Source organism: Nycticebus coucang, chromosome 1, assembly GCF_027406575.1.
Source record: "Nycticebus coucang isolate mNycCou1 chromosome 1, mNycCou1.pri, whole genome shotgun sequence".
Classification (NCBI taxonomy): Eukaryota; Metazoa; Chordata; class Mammalia; order Primates; family Lorisidae; genus Nycticebus; species Nycticebus coucang.
The window spans coordinates 16,268,878-16,292,033 of NC_069780.1; the positions used below are offsets into that span (position 1 = coordinate 16,268,878).

General features: G+C 35.0%; 1 protein-coding gene and 1 pseudogene across 4 annotated transcripts in view; one reads left to right on the forward strand and one right to left on the reverse strand.

The window, feature by feature from the left end:
- Window positions 1-23,156, forward strand: part of PTPN13 (protein tyrosine phosphatase non-receptor type 13) — a 212,669-nt gene that overhangs the window by 133,523 nt on the left and 55,990 nt on the right. For 2 of the 4 annotated variants that reach the window (XM_053600700.1, XM_053600776.1), the window contains 15 exons: window positions 1,023-1,112; window positions 1,378-1,485; window positions 1,657-1,788; window positions 6,554-7,020; window positions 7,751-7,882; window positions 9,375-9,468; window positions 10,185-10,270; window positions 10,953-11,115; window positions 12,565-12,779; window positions 12,934-13,032; window positions 14,854-15,218; window positions 16,543-16,726; window positions 18,505-18,663; window positions 19,187-19,358; window positions 19,458-19,668. In XM_053600700.1, the coding sequence (XP_053456675.1) occupies window positions 1,023-1,112; window positions 1,378-1,485; window positions 1,657-1,788; window positions 6,554-7,020; window positions 7,751-7,882; window positions 9,375-9,468; window positions 10,185-10,270; window positions 10,953-11,115; window positions 12,565-12,779; window positions 12,934-13,032; window positions 14,854-15,218; window positions 16,543-16,726; window positions 18,505-18,663; window positions 19,187-19,358; window positions 19,458-19,668 (2,677 nt within the window). Of the gene's footprint in view, window positions 1-1,019; window positions 1,113-1,377; window positions 1,486-1,656; window positions 1,789-6,553; window positions 7,021-7,750; window positions 7,883-9,374; window positions 9,469-10,184; window positions 10,271-10,952; window positions 11,116-12,564; window positions 12,780-12,933; window positions 13,033-14,853; window positions 15,219-16,542; window positions 16,727-18,504; window positions 18,664-19,186; window positions 19,359-19,457; window positions 19,669-23,156 lie in introns of all 4 variants that reach the window. The other 2 variants (XM_053600624.1, XM_053600841.1) reach the window with 2 other exon arrangements.
- LOC128587652 (ubiquitin-40S ribosomal protein S27a-like) lies at window positions 4,658-5,787 on the reverse strand (annotated as a pseudogene).

Here is a 23,156-nt window from a genome sequence, read left to right on the forward strand (position 1 = left end):
TGAATATGTTGAACTTACTCCCCACAACTACCACCACCTTCACAAACAGATCTCTTTGAATTATCAAATTGCAGTTGACATTAAGAAGTGCGTGTGGGTGTGTGTGTAAATGCTTGAACTGCTAAGTTTGTGAATTAACTTTATTAACATGGCAATTAAGTGTCAATGTCTATTGGGTTAATTAAGAAGATATTTGGAAAAAAAGAAGATAGTTGGGAATGATTAGCCTACTTTATATAAAAGCTAGTCGAAGTAAGAAAAAGTAACTTCTAATTCTGATGCTGACATTCAATTTATTTATTTAGCATTTGTAAACTATTGACTTTAGACATTTTGCTAGGCAATGACACTAGCTATTATGTTGAACAGGTCACAGACTATTATTCCTCATCTGCAAAACAATTATTAGAAATATCTTTACTTACCTCATGTGATTATTCCACAAATAAATTGTGAAATAAATGAAAGTTCTTTGAGAGTAGATGTGCTGGACAGGGCATTATTAGTGGAGGTTTCAAAAATAGATCCAGTTTCTTCTTATTGCTGTTTTACTCAAGAACTTACTAAGACTATTTTACTAATTATAAATAAAAATGTCAACCGTTTATTAGAAGGAGATTCTTAATATATTGAGCACTGTCAAATTTGGAGTCAGTTATGAAGTAACAGAAAGATACAGAGTGAGAAAACCTAAATTGAAGTTTCAGCTCTGTCTTGTATTAGCTTACTAAGCTCAAGAGGTCAAATCATTTAACCTCTTGAGATTTATTTAATCATATGTAACTGAAATATATTTTAATGGAAATAGTTCATGAGGAATAAATGGGATAATATATAATCACTTTTAAATCTGTGAATCATTATAAAAATATAAGATAATAATACTAGTAACCTTAAAATAAAACTTTTAAGTGACCAAGCAATTTATTAACAATATTTAACATTTAAATTGTAACAAGCTATAATTTTAATGCCTAAATATATTGTGTTTATTTTATTTTAAAATTGTAAATTCTCAGTAGATATACTACGCAAAAGATGGAGCATAGTGTCCTCACCAGAAAGGGAGATTACGTTGGTGAACCTGAAAAAAGATGCAAAGTATGGCCTAGGTAAGTCACTTTGAGTTTCTTGAAGGTCTGTGAGGGTTCATAGAGAAGTCTAGCTTAGCATTGGCATTGAGACACCAGCCACATACGATCAAAATACTGGCTGCCCACCCAAAACCCCATCACTCAAGACGTGTCTCGCATGTGTTATCTGTTAATCGTATTTGATATCAACAATCTCCACTTTTCTGTGTTCTAAGTGAGCTAATCATTAGTCTTTGAAAGCATCAGTATCACGAAGATCTTTTTCAAATGTGGTGTTTTACAGGATTTCAAATTATTGGTGGGGAGAAGATGGGAAGACTGGATCTAGGGGTGTTTATCAGTTCAATTACCCCTGGAGGACCAGCTGACTTGGATGGAAGCTTAAAGCCAGGTATTTTATATTTTGGCAGTTTTCTAAACACTTACTGACAGGCATGAATTTGCAAAGATGGCAAAAGTGGATCTTAAGCCAAACAAAAATACTCAGAAAGGGATGACATTGCTAAGATTTAGAATGAATTTCTCTTTGTTGTTGAAAATCCTGAAATGTCTATTTATACAGGAGACCGTTTAATATCTGTGAATAGTGTGAGTCTGGAGGGAGTAGGCCACCATGCTGCAATTGAAATATTGCAAAATGCACCTGAAGATGTGACACTTGTTATCTCTCAGCCAAAAGAAAAAATATCCAAAGGTAATGTTGCAAATGTCTCTTAGTTATGTTTTCTGTTTCGCCTTCCACAAGCACTTCAATACATTGGCCCAATAAATTAGCTTTAAGGTTCTTATTTCCTTTCTGGCAATTTGATATGTGTAGTTCTAATTGTTTTAATTTTATGCACCAGCGTAACCTCTTCATCACTCCTAAGATTTTGTCTCATTCCTCTTTAGTAACACATGCACAAAAAAAGGATTCATTGTGCAAAATTAATGTCACTTACGTAAATTCTGATTATTTAGTGTGTTCCATCTCTTCTTAAGTCAGATCAGAAATGGAATTCTTTAACATCATGTAGTTACTATTATATAATAGTTATCTATGAAGTTAGCTAATCATTGTGTAGTTAATATTATATAATAGCTATCTATGACAGACTTTCCTGCAGCAAATTATTAAAAGGAAAAAACAACAACAAACCAGAAATTTAAAAACGAGACTGTATCATTTTGTTTCATAATCCCTGTCAGTCTATTGTGGGAGAAAAAGCACTTGATAAGGGTTAGATGACCTGAGTTTGAGTCTTTACTGTGCCACTTATTATTATAGCTGGATGACTTAAGTCATTCTGAGCCACAGTTTTGGTTTTTTATTTAAAGAAGAGACAGGATCCCTGGATATAGGACACAACGACAATTCTGATTTTTGCCTGTCTTGTGTAAAATATATAACCTTATGGTTTGTACCCTCATATTTATCTGAAATAAAGAATAAAAAACTAATATGCATTTTTTTAAAAGTGAGAGAGACAGTAATCTCTGCCCTCTGTTATCTACCTTACACAAAGTTATTAGGAAGATCAAGTGGTAGACAGTGTTTATAAAGAAGTATACATATCCCCTGTGCAGCAGAACAGCGCAGTGGGAAACAGGGAAGGCTGCAGAATTAGTGATCAAATTCTATCTTCACCACTTAAAACTGTGTACCTGGAGCAAATCACTTGCATTTTCTAAGCTTCATTTTGTTTATATATTAAATGGGGACTCTAAAGGTACTTATCTTAGATATAAAAATTAAATGAAATAATGCATAAGAATTAGCACATTGCCTGGTATTAAGCAGTTAAATGAGAGTGCTGTCATTATTAATAGTACTGTTCAAAAACATTGAAATGTTAGATACATGTAAGTTACTTTCATCCCAAAGATACTGAGGAATACCTAAAGGAATTAGAAAAAATTAGCTGGAAAAAAAGTTTAGGTAGTGAATTTTAAGTATAACTTTAGATATGATAAAATAGAAGATAAAAACAAACTATTCATATAATATGTTGTGACATAAAAATTTACTATATTTTATATAGATGAGTCATTTTGACTCATTTCTTCTTTACACTAAATACGTATGTTGTATATATACTACGTGCATATATAAATATACATTAAGCATTTGTTATTATGAATAAACACAACAGAAGGTAAATGTAAGACACCTCCACTACCCACAAGAACCTTATAATCTAGTCACCTTAGGAAAAGGAAGACAATTGCGGTTGGAATGTAGTGTACCTCTGATTCTGAAGCAGCCAAGACCAAAAAAATTTTTTAAGCAGAATGTTGGGCCAGTTGCAGTGCCTCACACCTGTAATCCTACCACTCTAGGAGGCTGAGGTGGGTGGATTGCCTGAGCTCACAAGTTCAAGACCAGCCTGACCCTGTCTCTAAGAAAAAATAGCTGGGTGTTGTGGTTGGCGCCTGTAGTCCCAGCTACTTGGGAGGCTGAGGCAAGAGAGCAGCTTGTGTCCAAGAGTTTGAGGTTGCTGTGAGCTATAATGCTACAGCACTCTACCAAGGATAACAAAGTGAGACTGTCTCAAAAAAAAAAAAGCAAAGAAAATGATAAAAGCAGGATTTTGAGTTTCATTATTCACCATTATTTTAGAAAAGAAGCATGTGGACTCAGAATAAATTTATTTCCCCTAAATAAAGCTCTAAGGGATTTCCATGTTAATTGTGTTTTCAGTAGATGTATTATAGAAATTCATTCATTTGTTCATATTGAGTATCTGTGAGGTACAAGACATAGACATCTGCCCTCATGGAATTTATTTGTCCCCATTTATTAAGGGGACAAGCATTGAACAACTAACAAGACAGATTTTTAATTATACCAATAATAAGTATTATCAAGAATCCAAGATGCCAAGAAAGCATATAACAGAGGAACTTTACCTAGCATGACCAACAGAAGAGGCTTTTCTTCTAGCAGTTTTGTGTGATTATTTTTTTACTATCCATTCTCCATAAAAATTAAAAGCACAATGTTCAAGTATAGTTCTGTGAAATTGTTTCTTCAGAAAGGTAGATTAATTTTATTATGGTATCTAACTATTCTGCAGAGTCCTTTGAAAAGAATTAAAACTTAAAGAACCTGGGAAATTACTGGTGTATAGCACAAACTATCTCTTGCAATTATTGACCACCCAAAGAGGAAGGTTTTCATTTTTGTTGTTCTTGTTTGCCAAGGTCTTTAAATTTATAGAATGCATACTACTTATTAAAATAAATTCAATTTATTCAAACCTAAGAAATAAGAAGTAAAATACCCTGTTTCTTAGGGAAATTCTTTAGTGTGTATTTAGCCTTCTGTGTCTTATAGAAATATGTGATGTATTGCATATCCATACATATTTGACATACCTTATATCTATGTATGTATGATATGCATACTTAAAACAATAAACACACACTCATTTTTTTGAAAGATAATTTGTTTTATACTCTAAATATTCTGTAACTTGCTCACTCAATATATTCTGGACATTCATGAACATACACATCTTTTTAATGTGTGTATATATATATTTTTTTTTTTTAGTTCATGTCTTTTATTAACTCATATATAATTATTTGTCTTCTGGTTTGTTGAAGCAGTAAGAAAGACAACATATAATGTCTATAGAAGTGGCTGCCCATAAAAACTCCAGCACCACACTCATCTGAAGGACAATCTTGACGAAGGGAACTAATTTTGTCATTCTCATCCACCTAATAGTATTTCAGGACAGCCAGCTTAACCTTCTTTCTCTTATGCTTATTCTTCTTGGGAGTAGTGTAAGACTTCTTCTTCCTTTTCTTAGCACCACCACGAAGTCTTAACACAAGATGAAGAGCGGACTCCTTTTTAATTTTGTAGTCAGACAAAGTACGTCCATCTTCCAGTTGCTTGCCAGCAACAATGAGTCTTTGCTGATAGGGAGGAATTTCTTCCTTATCCTGGATCTTGGCCTTCACATTTTTCTGTGATATCTGAGGGTTCAAGCTCGAGAGTGATGGTCTTCCCTGTAAGGGTTTTTACAAAAATCTGTGTCTTGGTGGTGGTTCCGATGGCAGATCGGAAAAGCGGCCTTATATTTATAGATGTATCAAAATTTACTTAACTTTTCTTCTATAGTTATACATCCAAGTTAGCTATAATTCTACTACAAATGTTGCTCCAACAAACATAGTGGTCTATACACTACTGAAAATGCGTAGTTAGAGGTTACATACCTAGAACTAGGTTATAGAATGTATACATTAAAATTTTGACAATTGCCACCAAATTGCCCTACAGACAGTTTTATCAATTTATAGTCTAAGTAAGTATAACAGTGCACTTCTCACACCACCAGTGGTAGTGAAAATGGTCATTCTCATTTTTGTTAGCCAAATAGAAAGAAAATTATATTGACTTGTGTATCTGAGCAAAAGTGAGAATATATTTATTAGTCATTCGTATTTTACTCCAAATTTCCAGTTCACATATCATATATTTGTTCTATGGGAGTTTTTAAAATTTATTTCTTAATAAATTTTATAACTTCTTTGTATATTAGAACCTCTTTGATCATTTTTTGTTGTTACAAATACTTTTTATTTGCTTATTATGCTTTTAGTTTTATCCTTAGTGTTGCTTGCTTTATAAAACTTAGTTTTTTATAAATTCACGTCACTTTTTTCCTACATGTCTCCTGTAGTTTGTGTCTTACTTCATAAAGCTTTCTTAAATGGTTTTGATAAGAACCCTATATAAAGCGTGGCACCTGTGGCTCAAGCGGCTAAGGTGCCAGCCACATACACCTGAGCTGGTGGGTTCGAATCCAGCCTGGGCCCGCCAAACAACAATGACGGCTGCAACCAAAAAATAGCCGGGTGTTGTGGCGGGCACGTGTAGTCCCAGCTACTTGGGAGGCAGAGACAGGAGACTCGCTTGAGCCCAGGAGTTTGAGGTTGCTGTGAGCTATGATGCCACGGCACTCTACCCAGGGCAACAGCTTGAGGCTCTGTCTTAAAAAAAAGAACTATATGTAAGGTATTTGGAGTTGCCTTCTTTAATAATTACTTGGGAAAAAATGCAATCTGGTAGGGCAATATAAAGCAAATGGACAAATAACTGTTTAATAAGTACCAAAGATATTGAAAACTCAAAGAAAAATGTCAATTACCTCTAGGACCAGGAAAATCTTCACATAGGAGACTGGTTTGAAATAGGTCTTCAAGAATGGAAATGGGGAGTTAGAGGAAAAGGTGTACACAGTTCAACAAAATCACAAGAATAAACAGAGAGAGTAAAGGAAATGGAAAGAACCTACTATTTACTGAGTCCTCCCTAGTGGTTTCGGGCTTGTGGGTCAGGTGTTTTACATCTGTTATCCTTGCAAAATCCTTCCAACAATCTGTAGGGAACATTGTGTATGTGAATAAGCACAAGCATGTCTGTCCCTAACTTCTTGTCTTCACTGATGGGTTTTGACTTTTAGTGCCTTCCACTCCTGTACATCTTGCCAATGGGATGAAAAGCTTCATGAAGAAACCTTTCTACATGCAAGACAGTGCTATCGAGTCTTCTTCCGAGGACCACCACTGGCCACGTGGTACTCTGAGGCACATCTCAGAGAGCTCCTTTGGGCTGTGTGGGGGCCTGCGGGAAGGAAGCCTAAGTTCTCAAGATTCTAGGACTGAAAGTGCCAGCTTGTCCCAGAGCCAGGTGAATGGCTTCTTTGCCAGCCATTTAGGTGACCGAACCTGGCAGGAATCACAGCACGTCAGCCCTTCCCCATCTGTAATATCCAAAGGCACTGAGCAAAAGAGGATCTCCACTAATAGCAACCGAAGCAAAACTAAAAAGCCAGGCGTTTCAGATGCAACAGATTACTCTGACCGTGGAGATTCAGACATGGATGAAGCCACTTACTCCAGCAGTCAGGATCATCAAACACCCAAAAAGGCATAGTTTAATCTTAATCTTTTGAGGTCTTTTCACTTAACAAAACAAATAGCAGCAAATATTATAATAGAGCAGAATAATCTACTGTCAGCTTCTTATATTATTCTGTAAAGGAGGAGTAGTTTGTGTCTTCTGCTACTAACTACTACTGCATTTGATGCTAACTTTCAAAGAAATTAAAAACTTTGAATACTAACCCTAAAATGGCTGTTACTCTGTGAACTTGCTACCTGATAACACAAAGGACAAAATATGCAGGTTGTGATTTTCTTACAAAGTGTTCATCTTATGCATATTTAATGTTTATATTAATATGAGAACTTCAATACCTGAAAAAATTATGAATAGTGGTTGAGCCTACTCGTTATAGAGGTTTAAGTTTAAAAATATAACTTGATATATATTTTTGAAGAAAAATGAAAATATTCTGTAAATTTGGGGATTTAGACGGGGACTATGTAAAAGCCAGGTTCAAACTAGGTTCTAGCTAGGTGTTTTCCTTGTCATATCTAGACAAGAAAACTGAAGCAAGTCCTTTACTCTTTGGGCATCAGGGATGCATTGGATCAGATGATCTCTAAGGTCTCTCTCAACACTCATGTTCTTTGCCAAGACTATCCTTAATATCTTGTTTTTTTTTAATTTTTCAAAACACATATATTTGTCTTCTAGTAGTAATTCATTTTGACTCTAACAAGAAATCCTTTTTTGTTTGTTTTTCTTTGTTAAGGAATCTTCCTCTTCAATGAATATATGCAACAAAATGAATTTTAAAACTTTTTCTTCATCACCTCCTAAACCTGGAGATATCTTTGAGGTTGATCTGGCTAAAAATGATAACAGCTTGGGAATAAGTGTCACGGTACTGTTTGACAAGGTTTTCAAATGTTTTCTTAATTTTCAGCAGCCTTTGTATACCAACTTATTTATTGAAATATTTTGCTTCAAAAGGAATACTTGTTAAATATTTTTAGCATTTAAAAATTGAATCATAGCCTAAAGCTTTTTAAAAAATTGGTTGTCCTCATCATTCATTTTCTCCTGCATTTTAAAAGAAATAAGACAAATGCTGCCTCTTATCCCATATATTTCATACTTGCTTAATCTGAATATAAGACTTCCAAAATATAAATCAACATATATGCTTTGTATACATTTGACAGTTTCTGTGTGAACATAGATTGAGATGATCCATCTTTAACCTACAGCATGAATAGTTAAAGACCATGTATATTTACATAGACTCTCTCCATAATTATGTAATACACTGTAAACATGTCTACTATCTTAAAATTAGAAGTTCCCAAGGAATATGTGTGTTTTAAGATAGTTAAAATATGAGTATAGACTACTTCATAAAATTATTTTAGAATTTTACTAATGCATATGCTATTCCCAAGTTGTAATGTTATCTTTATCACATTTGAAGGCCATTAATAATTATGAAAAGCCATTTGGAAACATAGTAGAAATAGCACTATAAATATATTAAGGTCAAAAAGAAAGCCTAATTTTCTAGTACATTTTAAAATATTATAATACTTTTTCTGGTAACGGCACCAGCCACATACACCGAAGCTGGCGGGTTCGAACCCAGCCCAAACCAGCTAAGCAACACTGACAACTGCAACAGAAAAATAGCCAGACATTGTGACGGGCGCCTGCAGTCACAACTACTTGTGAGACTGAGGCAAAAGAATCACTTAACCCCAAGAGTTTGAGGTTGCTGTGAACTGTGACGCCCTAGCACTCTACAGAGGGTGACATAGTAAGACTATGTTTAAAAAAAAAAAAAAGAATGTTATTGTCTTCCTATTGCAAAAGTAGATAAAAGCTGCCTGTCCTCAAGAGATAGAAAATTGACTCATTAGATCTCATCTATATCATAAAAAATTCCTCTACCAAAGCCTTTTTAAAATGAAAAAAAAAAACACATTTTTTTCTTGACTTATGGGATTTGCTTTCAGATTAGCAAATATGATCTAAAGAATATTATTTCATATACTTCTTTTCTGGTAGTTATGTTCTCACATTAATTTTGAATAAATAGTTTTGACTTTCTGCTTGCTATAATGCATGATATAGACTTACAAAGGAAGAGCAGTTCTTCATAGAGTCAAGATTTTGCATGTTGTTTTTTTCTGAATTGAATGCAGAGTTTTGCTAAAATATACTGCTTTAAATTTGAAAACTTAACTACCAATATTCTTAGTTGAAATAATTATACATGCTAATGTGATGCTACCGCTTTGGCTGGCAAATTGAATCCTAAATAGGGCTCAGATTTGAAATAGAGTGTGAAATTGTTCATATTATAAAATAGAATTTTCTTTTTGTTGTTGTTTTCTGTTTAGGGAGGTGTGAATACCAGTGTCAGACATGGTGGCATTTATGTGAAAGCTGTTATTCCTAAGGGAGCAGCAGAGTCTGATGGCAGAATTCACAAAGGTATAATCTTTGCATGTATGTAGGAATTATACAGATGAATATCACAACAAATAGATAAGAAATTACAAAGTTGATATAGACCTTCAAATTCATGTATTTCTTTTTTTTTTAAGGAGTAAGCTTATTTATTTATTTATTTATTTATTTTTGCAGTTTTTGGCCAGGGCTGGGTTTGAACCCACCACCCCTGGCATTTGGAGCCGGCGCCCTACTCCTTTGAGCCACAGGCACCACCCTGTGGTGTATTTCTCAAAATAGGAGGACACTCAATTATAAAACTATAACATTACGAAACTCCTTGATTTCAGAAACTTAATTCCCGTGTATTTTCTAGAAAATATCTGAATAGTGTTTCATTTCATGTTTTGCATCTGCTAAGAAGCAAATTGCCAGAGACTGGGGAAGGGTTAGTGCCATTGTAAAAACATTGACATCTACGTTTCTGATAAGAATTAAGTAGGGTCTTTCCTCCAGTCTCTTGACATTTGTATTTCAAACTTTTCTCATGATTTAAATTGATTTTTGTTAAGATACTGTTCTAAAATACACCTAACATTAGCCATAGAATTGGGAAAGAAATTAAATGATGTATTAAAGAAACTCTGTAACACAATTTTGTCCAGAATTTTTCTGAGACTCTCCTCAAACAAATTAATACGAGATATGGCCACAAGTTTAAAAACATGTAGAATCTTTATTAACAACATAACTTATAGGTGATCGTGTTCTTGCTGTCAATGGAGTTAGTCTGGAAGGAGCCACACATAAGCAAGCTGTGGAAACACTGAGAAATACAGGACAGGTAAGAGCTCACTCTACCAACCTTTTAAGACACCTTAGAAAAACATAATGTATGAACGGTATCAGTTTTGACTGAGATGTCTAAACGTGTTAGTTAATTGGGAAATTAAGCCTGATTCATGTAACCATTCTAAGGAGTTATTTCTCCTCCCAAATTGAGAAGCAGAATTATAAGAAAAGGTTTTTTACTGAGGAAGTTGACTTTCTATATCATATTTAGTTCTTATATTACAACAAAGATCTGATGGGAGAAGAGTAGAGATTGCATTTTTTTTTAATTTTTTGTAAACATCTACTAATTTCTAGTTATTTTACCCTAGTCCTTCATCCCAAAAGCTAAATTCATTATGTTCAAATATATTTGGGGTCAAGGAGTTTACCAAATTATTTACAATGGTTTTTGTATTATAGTATAATGGTGATTTTTTTCAAATACATAAGTTTTCTATAGCATGTTTATGTTATTGTCGTAGATTTCTAAAAAGATTTTTTTCTTTTTAATCATGTATCTTTCCATACAGAAAATAATGAACACCTGATTTTGAAAATTTTATTCTCTTATTTTTGTCCCTTTATTTTTTTCTTACTCTAAATGATTTTATACCATCAACTGTTCAAAGTCCTGAAAACTCATCTATTTTCTAATTCTTCTTAATTAATGAAGTGCTATTCCATTTACTTAGATGGTTCATCTGCTGTTAGAGAAAGGACAGTCTCCAGCATCCAAAGAACATGTCCCTGTAACACCACAGTGTACCCTTTCAGATCAGAGTGCCCAAGGCCAAGCCCCAGAAAAAATGGTGAAGAAAACAACTCATGTTCAGGACTACAGCTTTGTTACTGAAGGTCAGGCTTTGGGAGACTATAATCTCACCTTTAAATTTTACTTATTTAAAAATTGACTTTTACATGTTAGATTACAGTTCATGCCCTAGTTCTTTAATTAGTCTTGTCAAGGGTATATAATAATCTGATGCAGCACCATAAAGCATTAAAAGACAGAAATGTATTTGCAGCTCATAGCGAAGTTATACATGATTAGTCATTTAATAATGCCTTAAAAAGTTGCAAAAATCAAAAGGGAAAAAATAAGCATAAATGATTGCTAAGACAGTTTCAACGCCATGTGAAACCTTGACTCTTAGATTTTCTATATCTCTATTTATCTTTATGGACTACTGGACAGAAATTCACCTAGTAGTTCCCAGATACAGGTCTTTCTTACAAACTATGCTAACCCTTGAATATATCACTAATTGGTAGTAAAATAAGAAAATTAAGAGTGATGTATTAGTGAATTTCTCATAAGGCTAAATGTGTTCATAATACCAGGATACCCTTTACTCTGAGATTCCATCTATCTTCCTCTTACAGAGTCTTTTATTTTATAAGTAATGGTGGTGTTATACAGTCATTATTTCATATTGTATTTTAAATCCCTTTTTGATTACATAAATGTTAGTAACTCTGAATCAGCCCCAAAAATAAGGAGAAAAAATAGCCCAGACAAGATTTTTTCTGGGTATGAAAATAAAATTAACATACTCACTTTATCCCACTGCTCCTTATTTCTTCCATCATTCTTTCTTTAAATGTGTTTTTAAATTATTTTCTGGTTATTGTTCTTTTCATCTATTTCGCTGATGAGAATTTTGTTGGAATACCGTTGCAATGTATCTGGATTAAATTATACCTCACCAAAATACTACAGTGTCTACTTACTTCTGCATCCCCTCATCTAACATTAATTTTGTTCCTTACCATCTCTCTCCCACCAAATAACCAAATTTCTTTTTTTTTTTTTTAAGTATTTCTTTTTTATTTATTTATTTATTTATTTATTTGCAGTTTTGGCCGGGGCTGGGTTTGAATCCGCCACCTCCGGCATATGGGGCCAGCGCCCTACTCCTTTGAGCCACAGGCACCACCCCCGAAGAACCAAATTTCTTTCAGACCTCTCCTGCCCTAGATTTTTCTCTGTTTTCTGTGTTATTATACTGTCTCTTAAAACAGATGGAATTGAAGTATAAATTCTGAAAACCCTGCTTTCAGAACTCTCTGTTCAAAAATTTAGTTCATGCAATTAGTTGATGATAAATTAAGATTTCGCAGTGATAGAAAGAGACTGTAAAATAGGATTGATTATACTATAAAGGTACAATAAGTATATATACAGTTATAAATATTGGGGGGGAATTGGTTTTTTTAAATGTGTCTAAAAATATGTGTCTGTGTGTTCATCTTAAACATAACATATTAAGAATACTTAAATTTTTTTATATCTTTTTTCCCCAGAAAATACATTTGAGGTAAAATTATTTAAAAATAGCTCAGGCCTGGGATTCAGTTTTTCTCGAGAAGATAATCTTATACCTGAGCAAGTGAATACCAGCATAGTAAGGGTTAAAAAGCTCTTTCCTGGACAGCCAGCAGCAGAAAGTGGAAAAATTGATGTGGGAGATGTTATCTTAAAAGTGAATGGAGCCTCTTTGAAAGGACTGTCTCAGCAGGTGAGCCTGTAGAATACATATAGATGATAAATGTATATATATGCAATGCTATATAGAATGTAGCATTTTTAATGATGAGATAGATTGGCCTTTCAGGATGGCTTTATAATGCTGGTTTAACTGTCCCTTCATTTGTCATTCATGGTACCCCCAGGAAGTCATATCTGCTCTCCGGGGAACTGCTCCAGAAGTGTCCTTGATTCTCTGTAGACCTCCACCTGGTGTGCTACCAGAAATTGATACTGCTCTCTTGGTGAGACCTATGCAAACTAATTTATATTTTTGTAGAATATAATTGTAGCAATTAACTAATTCAGGTGTAGTGGTTTCATCATGGGTTGATCTTCTGGGCTTTATATGTAGCTAGGAGTGGTGTGTGTGTATGCACTTAACCTCCTTAAGTATATTCCATATTTATAATATAAAATAATTCAGTTTACTTTCTCTTCTTTCCTTTCCAATTCCAGCATTCTAAGATTTCAGGAATTTGTTTTCTGGTCATAAATAAAAAAAGACAAAGTAATGGTTACAAAAACCTTTTGTCTATTTCTTCATTGAACCAATTCAGGAAAAGTAATTCTCATTCTGAGCTAAAAATGAAAGTTACTTAAGACTTTTAATCTCTGTTGCCCAGCTAGAGGATAGAGGCATCATCATAGCTCATTGCAACCTCCAACTACCAGGCTCAGGCAGCCCTTCTGCCTCAGCTTCCTGAGTAGCTGAGACTGTTAGGCATGCACCACCATGCTCAGCCAATTTTTTCTATTTTTAGTAGAGACAGGGTCTCGCTATTGCTCAGGCCTGGTCTCCAACTCCTGAGCTCAAGTGATCCTTCTGCCTCAACCTCCCAGAGTGCTAGGATCATAAGAATGAGCCTCTGCACCCAGTCTTTAGCCTTTTTTTTTAATACTAGAAGTCACAGAGCAAGGGCTATGTTTACCCATTTCCCTTTCTTATGTCAAGGAATAGCTAAGGGTTCCAAACTAACCTATTTTCATGATAATTTACAAATTGCATACTGACAGATCAGAATCTAAACGTAGATGAATACTAATATAATTAAAGAAATACTGCCTTTAAGTTTACTTAAAATAGTCTTCCACTACCAGTGAATAATAACTTCTGGGTATAGAAGGTAGGATTATCTGGGCCAGAAGCTTCAACCCTTTTATTGGGGAAAGGGAAAGTATTAGGAGAACATTAATAGCAAAGTAACATTTCTGTAAGATGCATTATAAATAGCATTTTAAAAGACTACATTAATTAGAATCTCAGTCATTGAAGGGAAGAACTGAATAGCATTCTCTTGATGAGTATGTCAATTAATATCAGCTTCTAGAAAATAATTCGAAAATATTTAAGTAGGCTTTTTAAAAAAAAAAATCCTACTCACTGAGCCACAGGCTCTTGGAGGGTTCAAACCCAGCCCCGGCCGAACTGCAACAAAAAAATAGCCGGGCGTTGTGGTGGGCGCCTGTAGTCCCAGCTGCTCGGGAGGCTGAGGCAGGAGAATCGCAGAAGCCCAAGAGCTGGAGGTTGCTGTGAGTCCTGTGACGTCATGGCACTCTACCGAGGGTGGTAGAGTGAGACTCTGTCTCTACAAAAAAAAAAAAAAATCCTATGTTCTGACAGTCTAGAAAATTACAGGGAAATAAAACAGGTGAAAATTATAAAGAAGTCCTCCTAGATTTCTCTTAATAATGCAAAGCTAGAAATAATTCTTCAAATAATAAAAGAAGGCTGAAATAAAGATATAGCCATCCATAGGACCATTATCCAGCTATTACATTTGTTTCAAAGCATAGTTAAGGCCTTCAGAAAATATAGATAGAAACCCAAACTTTGAAATATAATATACAACCCTAATTTTGATCTAACTGTAAATACAGTATTTATAGTTAATTTTTAGAAATGAATATTTCCTTTAGTGAGCATAAATTACTTTTAATATCAGAAGATCAATTGAATATTTTAGTAGACAGCACTTGGATTTCAAGAAGTTCATTTTTAATTAAATGCTTCAAAAATTAATATAAGTGTGACACTCTAATCTTTTCAAATGTATTTATTACAGACCCCAGTTCACTCTCCAGCACAAGTACTTCCAAACAACAGTAAAGACTCTTCACAACCATCATGTGTGGAGCAAGGGACTAGCTCAGATGAAAATGAAATGCCTGATAAAAGCAAGAAATGTTGCAAGTCCCCATCCAGAAGAGACAGTTATAGTGACAGCAGTGGTAGTGGAGAAGATGACGTAGTGAAAGCTCCAGCCAAGATACCAAACATGACTTGGAGTTCAGCTCTGCATCAGACCCTAGGCAGCAAGGCATCACAGGAGCAGAGTCAAGAAGAAGCACCCAAGACTCAGGAAGATACTATTTGTGCCATGTTTTACTATCCTCAGAAAATTCCCAGTAAACCAGAATTCGAAAACAGGTATTACCCATATTGTGTGAAGCACTGATGGCAACTAGCTGTTGTTAGTAACTGTTAGCAACAGACATTTCTCTAAGAGTGGAGTACATCTGTCTGTAAACTTCACAGGTGATGACTCTGTTGGATGTCTTGCTGTCATGACTGACAGCTTTAGTTAACAAACCAATAAGCTCTCTGAGCCTTCCTTTCCTCTTGAGTGTATTTACTAGTTATCGAGAAGTTGTCTATATTTCATATCAGAAAGAGAAGAAAGAGACTTATTTAGGTAGTGATACAGTAGGAAAGCAGGAAGCAGAAATATAAAGGGAATAGGGCAGAGATTTTGCAAAAGGTAAACACAGAAGGTGAAATGATTAAAAGTATAGAAGCAGGTTTCTTGTACCCTCAATGAATCCCCAACAACAACAACAAAAAAGTATAGAAGCCAATTGCAATCAGTGTAACCTGGCTTATTGTGCCCTCAATGAATCCCCAACAATAAAAAATAAAAAATAAAAAAAAGTATAGAAGCATATAAAGGGGAAGACTACATCTACAAGTATACTTCTAATAGTTACGCATGCATTTTACGGTTTGGTTGTGTCTGTGTGTATCCAGATCCAGCCTTATTTTCAGGTTTCATCTTTCTTTCTAGTCTTTCATTCGAAGTTACTATAGGAGTAAGATTTTTTTCTTTTCTTTTCTTTTTTCTTTTTTTTTTTTTTTTTTTTTTTTCTGAGACAGAGTCTCAAGCTGTCTCCCTGGTTAGAGTGCCATGGCATCACAGCCCACAGCAACCTCCACCTCTTGGGTTTAAGCTATTCTCTTGCCTCATCCTCCCATGTAGCTGGGACTACAGGTGCCCGCCATAACGCCTGGCTATTTTTTTGTTTGTTTGTTTGTTTTTTGTTGCAGTTGTCATTGTTGTTTTAGCTGGCCTGGGCTGGGTTCAAACCCAGCAGCCCTGGTGTATGTGACTGGCATCCTACTCACTGAGCTATGGGCCTTAACTCTTTTCTTAATTCTTCTTTTCTTTGTTATGTTGAAACACACATTAAGCTTCTGATAACATTAGCTTATCCTTGAATTAACAACTAGAAATCAAAAGTACATTAATTTAACCTATCTTACTGATTTTATGCAGCTTAAAGAACTTCAAAATGTAACTAAAACACTAAATAAATTAATGATGACATTAGCAGGTGATGTGGAGTAAATTTGTAGTGGCTAGGATCCAATCAAATTCAGACAGGCATATTTATTAAGCATTTCCTGTTGTAGCACAAACTTACAGTATTGACATTGAAATGTATCTGAAAGTGGTCTTACTTCTTTGTCTCTGTAGTAATCCTCTTTCTCCTCTACTACTGGATGTACCTCCTGGGCAGAGTTATCAATCCCAATCAGAATCTGCTTCCTCTAATTCAGTGGATAAATACCACATACATCACACATCTGAACCAACTAGACAGGAAAATTTAACATGCCTGAAAAATGACTTGGAAGACCACCTTGATGATTTTGAGCTGGTGAGTTATTTCATTTGTATTTTTAAATTCCACATTTTCCCAAGGAAGATTTAGGCGCACACAGTTTCCCTTTAGTTAGAGAAAAAGCTACTTTTAGAATTGCTTCATATCTGAGTCTATTAAATGAATAACATGTCTGGTATGTTTCTCTGCTGAGAAATTAAGGAAAGGGCAAAAAAACCTGAGTATGAATCCTGACTCTACCACTGATTTGCTGCAAGATAACAGATACCAGTGGACGTATCACTTAATTCTAAGTCTTAGTTGCTTTGGCTATCAAATAGAGCTGGTAACCTTACAAGATTGTAAGTTACTGTAGTATCTGCTACAGAGACTTAATAAATATTATTTTTGTCTGTTTTTAAAATTCTCATTAATTATTTAATTTCTAATCAAATTCCAATGTAATTTTTCTCCTCCACAATTTTTTGGTGTGGCCAAATAGAATTTACATTGTTGTAAGAGCCCTAGAACTTCTAAAGGTACAAATAGATTTAACAACAAAATTTCCAAGTATAATTTTCTTTACATTGATTAAAAATCAGCCTTTTAAAATACTGGGTTTTTTGTTTGTTTTTTGAGACAGAGTATCACTTTGTCACCCTTGGTAGAGTGCTGTGGCATCACAGCTCACAGAAACCTCAAACTCTTGGATTCAAGCAATCCTCTTACGTCAGCCTCCTGAGTAGCTGGGAGTACAGGCGCCTGCCACAACGCTCAGCTATTTTTTTTTTTATTAAATCATAACTGTATACCTTTATGCATTTATGGAGTACAATGTGCTGATTTGATATACAATGTGGAATTCTTACATCAAACTGTTTAACATAGCCATCCCCTCACTTACTTATTTGTTGTGGTAAGGTATTTATACTCTACTCTTAATAGTTTTGAAATGTACCATTGCATTGTGCTTGCTCTTGCTCAGCTGGTCTTGAACCTGTGAGCTCAAGAAATCCACCTGCCTTGGCCTCCCCGAATGCTAGGATTATAGGGGTGAGCCACCACGCCTGGCCTTAAATACTGTTTTTATTATCTAAGTAATAAACATTTATTGCAGAAAAATCATAAAGAAGATTAAAACAACTTATAATCTTACCATGCAAAAACCATTAACATTTTGGAGTTAATCTTTCTAGATACTTCGTTTGCCAATAATACAGGGGTAGGGATAGGATCTGCATCTTCAGTGTCATTCTTAGCAGTAGTGTGGAATAATCTTTGAATGATTTTTCTTAGGAATTGGTCATCACTTAAGTAAATAACCTCTGTGTCTCAATTGAAATCTTTTAAAAATATTTTGCTTATTTATACAACTAAATGAATAAAGTTGTGATATTTAATCACCTAAAGACTTGATATTTTTACTAAAAAGAAAACTTTCTTTGTGCCTCTCAACATCTATCTTGGTTGTTTAGAAATACATGAAGAATTTTTCTGAACCTTACCTCCAAAAAGGATTCTTTGATCATCAAAGTATAACTACCATTGTGTCCTTGTTTATCTTGAAAATATAAAGAATAGAAGCACAAGTAGTTCTGTCTGTGCTATCTCTAGGCAAACACATAATGTACTTAAATCCAACTTGTACATAGAGGGCAGTGGAGGAGCATTCTGTCTAAAGTTGGACAGACCTGCCTTCGTCACTTAGACAAGTTAACCCAACCAAGTTAGGTTTGGCTTTCCCCTTGGTTAACCAGGGGAAATAATAGTCATCTTTTTGTTTGTCTAGGGGGCAAAATTGACAAGCTAAAGGAATCATTGTTTTTCTCTCTTAGGAAGTAGAACTCCACATTACCCTAATTAAATCAGAAAAAGGAAGCCTGGGTTTCACAGTAACCAAAGGCAATCAAAGTATTGGTTGTTACGTTTATGATGTCATACAGGATCCAGCCAAAGGCGATGGAAGGCTAAAACCTGGGGACCGGCTCATCCAGGTGAGACATACAAGATGAATGGAGGATGTGTGCAAACTCAGCCAAAGAGCAAGCTGGGGCTGGAAAAGGAAGAAAACAGTTGAATTAATATAATTCTGTGTTTCTCTCTATTTGGTTTAGGTTTGCCTTCTCTAACACTTAAAAGTAAAAGACTAATATAGTTAACAGTTTTTAATTTGAAAATCCTTTTAGTCTCAGTAAAGGCATACAACAAGCTATCTCATGTCTCAGGGACAGAAAGTTTCTTAAGTTACTGAAATGATACATTTCCTGGATTAGCAAAATAGTGAAACATTTATCAGGGATTTTACATTATTATTTCATTATAATGGCTGATCATTGTGCCTATGATTTCTACAATAAGGGGATTACCAATAAATTAGAAACCACTCTTTAATGTGAATCTCCTGCTTGCTAATATATGTTATATAAAAAGTTAGGGAAATTACTGTATTTTGGGGGCAATTTAGCTTCTTATTTCTAAGAATTGTGTTCCTAACTTGTCCCTTTCTCATTTTTGTAGGTTAATGATACAGATGTCACAAACATGACTCACACAGATGCAGTGAATCTGCTCCGAGCAGCACCCAAGACAGTCAGATTAGTTCTCGGACGAGTTCTGGAATTACCCAGAATGCCAGTGTTGCCTCATTTGCTACCTGACATTACATTAACATGCAACAAAGAAGAGTTGGGTAATGAAAATTCAAGCTTTGTGCAGTGTAATTTTCTTGTCTAGATTCAAAGTAAGTGCTCTCGTTACTGACAAAACAAATATTTCCTGTTCTTTCAAGGTTTTTCCTTATCTGGAGGTCATGGCAGCCTTCATCAAGTGCTATATATCAGTGATATTAATCCAAGGTCAGTTGCAGCTGTGGAGGGTAATCTCCAACTATTAGATGTCATCCATTATGTGAATGGAGTCAGCACACGAGGAATGACCTTGGAAGAAGCTAACAGAGCATTAGATATGTCACTTCCTTCAGTGGTGTTGAAAGCAACAAGGTACTCGGCAATAATTTGTGAGTTGTGTATGTGTGTGTTTTAGGTTGTTGATTATATTTAGGTACTAAACTAGTAGGACTCAGAGTTAGAACAGATTTCTTGGTAGGAAATTCTGAGAACACTAAGTGGATAAGTGTTTGGATGTGTTTGCAGTTAAGAGGGTGGTTACCACATTATCAGTTGGCATGTTTTCACTTGCAAGTAACAGAAAGTACAACTTAACTTTGTTTAAATAAGAAAGGGTATGTGTGGGTTTATATCTGAAGTTAAGAAGTTAGAAGATAAGGTAATCATCAGGAAAAATTTGATCAGGACTCTGGCCCCATTTCTTTGCTATTTTTAGTTCTCTCTTCTGTGCATCATTTTCCTTTATGAAAGTCAAATAACTGCTTCAGTTTCTGCCTCACACCTGCATACCACACCACTTAGAGCAATCTTCAAACAAATTTCACCAACTGAGAATGTAAATCAGAATAGCCACTGTGGAGAACAGTAGGAAGGTTCCTCAAAAAAACTAAAAATAGAGCTACCATATGACTCAACATCCCACTGCTAGGTATATATCACTATATCCAAGGGATATTTACACTCCCATGTATCTTGCAGCACTATTCACAATAGCCAAGATATAGGGTTGACCTAAGTATACATGAGTGGATGAATGAATAACAGAATATTCTTCAGCCATTAAAAAGAATGAAATCTTGTCATTTGCAACAGTGTGGATGGAACAAGAGGACATTGTGTTAAGTGAAATAAGCGAGGCATAGAAGGATAAATTTTGCATGTTCTCACTCACATATGGGAGATAAAAATTAAACAAACTGATGAAGATAGAGAATACAATGATAGTTACCAGAGGCTAGGAAGGTTAATGGGGAGAGGAGTAGGCGTGATTCATGGGCACTAAAATAAAATTAGGTAGAATGAATAAGATCTAGTATTTGGTAGCACAGCGAGGTGACCATATAGTTAATAACCATTTATTATACATAATGTATATTTTTAAATAACTAAAAGGGTAGACTTGAAATGTTCCTAACACAAAGAAGTGATAAATGATTGAGTTGTTGAATATCTTAATTACCCTAATTTAATCATTATACATTGTGTATCTGTATCAAAACATCACATATACCTTATAAATATATATGTAACTTATGAATTTTATTTTTAAGTAAAAATTTTTTAAAAGGGGGAAAAAATCTTACCAATCGCTACTATTAAAGTAAGTATTGTGTTCCAGTTGCCTTAGACCTTAAATTAAGGTCAGTCCCTGAGTTGGGGTGAAGGACTAAGGATACATAGATGGTGCTAGACTTACAATGGAGTTATATACCGATAAACCCACAATAAGTTGAAAATATCATAAGGAAAAAAATGCATGTAAAACCCCTAATCAACCAAATATCATAGCTTACTAGCCTCATCTACCTTACACATTCTCAGAACACTTAGTTTACCTACCTTACCATTAGGCAAAATCATCTCACACAAAGCCTATTTCATAATAAAATGTTGAATATCTCATGTAATTTATTGAATATTGTACTGAAAATGAAACATAGACTGGTTGGATGCATTCTCAAAGTGTGGTTTCTACTGAATGTGGATGACTTTTGCACCATCGTGAAGTCAAATCATCCTAAATCAGGGATTGTCAGTATTAACTAACCTAAGCCTGTCATGGCCCATTCCCAGAGCTCAGATGGAGTCAGTACTACACAAACCCCCGTCTGTCACCGGGGACGCCTGGAACTACCACATCCACTATTACCTCATAACAGTTTCACATTATAAAAAGTGCTAATCTCAACTTTTCTTTCAATTATCATGGAAATAAATTGAGAAAATGTTATGTATTATTTTCCTATTCCTGTAAAAAATTACCACAAGTTTAGTGGCCAGAAGCAATACATATTTATTATCTTAAGAGTTCTGGAAGTCAGAAATACAAAATGGGTCTCACTGTGCTAAAATCAAGGTGTCTGCATGGCTGCAATCCTTCTGTAGGTTCCAGGAGAAACCTGGAGACTGCGTGTATTCCTTGGGTGATGGTGCCTTCCATCTTCAAAGTGAGCAATTGCAGAACCCTCTACTTATGCTGTCACATCCCTTTCTCTGCCTCAAACTTTCCTGCCTCCCTCTTTCTCTTGTTAGGACCTTTGTAATTACATTGGGCCCACCCAGATAATCCAAGATAATTCACTCATATCAGAATTCCTTAACGTGGTCACATCTGCAAAGTCTCTTTTGCCATATAAAATAACGTCTTCACAGGTTCTGAGGGTAGAACATAATCATTAGAATGTAAACATGTAAACATCTGGTGGGGGGCATTATTCTGCCTACCACGATGCACATGAATCCAGGCTTTCTAGATTACAGACTTAAATTATATACAGAGAAATTATACAGTTTTGTTTGTGAATTCTTTCTTTGAAAATATGGGAACTTGATATTAAGTCATTGATAATGAACTAATCTGTTCCTTGTTAACCTTTAAGTTAGATTGTGTACTTTTTTCCTTGAATGTAATCCATGGCCTGACTACTTTGTATATGTCTAAAAATTGGATTGGTATACAGTTATTTTCATAGGTCTGAGTGTGAATTAGTGGGGGAGGAAGTGTTTAAACAAGTTTGAAAATATTTTTGTGAAAATTAACATTTCTGCCAACTGTAGATTTAGTTGAATATTTTGCCTCAAAATTAGTGGAGCACTGAAGTCACTTTCTTCCATGCCTGAATTCACTTTCTTTTGTTCTTCTGCTTTTATCTCAAGTGTAATCACTGAAGATATAGCAATGGCAGTTACAGGTACTTTCCCCTTCATTCTTCTTCTAGCTGTCTTGCCACTATTGTATATATCTGCCCTCTCTTACTAAAGTCCAACTGAAGCAATAGTGGAGGGAACATATGTTTGTGGTAATTATCTGCATGTCGAGAACTAGCGTGTTATTTTTTTTCTTTTTCTTTTTTTTTTTTTATTAAATCATAGCTGTGTACATTGATATGATCATGGGGCATCATTCACTAGCTTCACAGACCGTTTGACACACTTTCATCACACTGGTTAACATAGCCTTCCTAGCGTGTTATTTCATGGATGGTAGCAAGAGAAGTAAAACTCCTGGATTGGAGGTGAAAGACTTTATTACTAATGCACAGCAGGCAGCACAGGCATGGTGTTGGTGTCAGTTGCACTTGTCCTCTAAGTCCCACAAGGATGATGTATGTAGCCTAGTGTATTCCTAGACTAGGTGGGTTGTACTGTGGAAGAGAACTGCTGCAAGAAGAGCCTTGGGAACCTGCCATTTTACAGCAGCTTGTAAGAAAGCTTGTTTTTGTTTGGGGAGAGAAGTTACCTCATTCCTCAAGGTTGGTTACTGCAAACACAACCTTGATAAATAGCCCAGATAAAAAGACATCAGGGCCTTGTATGATTGGGCTACCCAGCAGAACATACAGGGATGCTTAGAACCCATG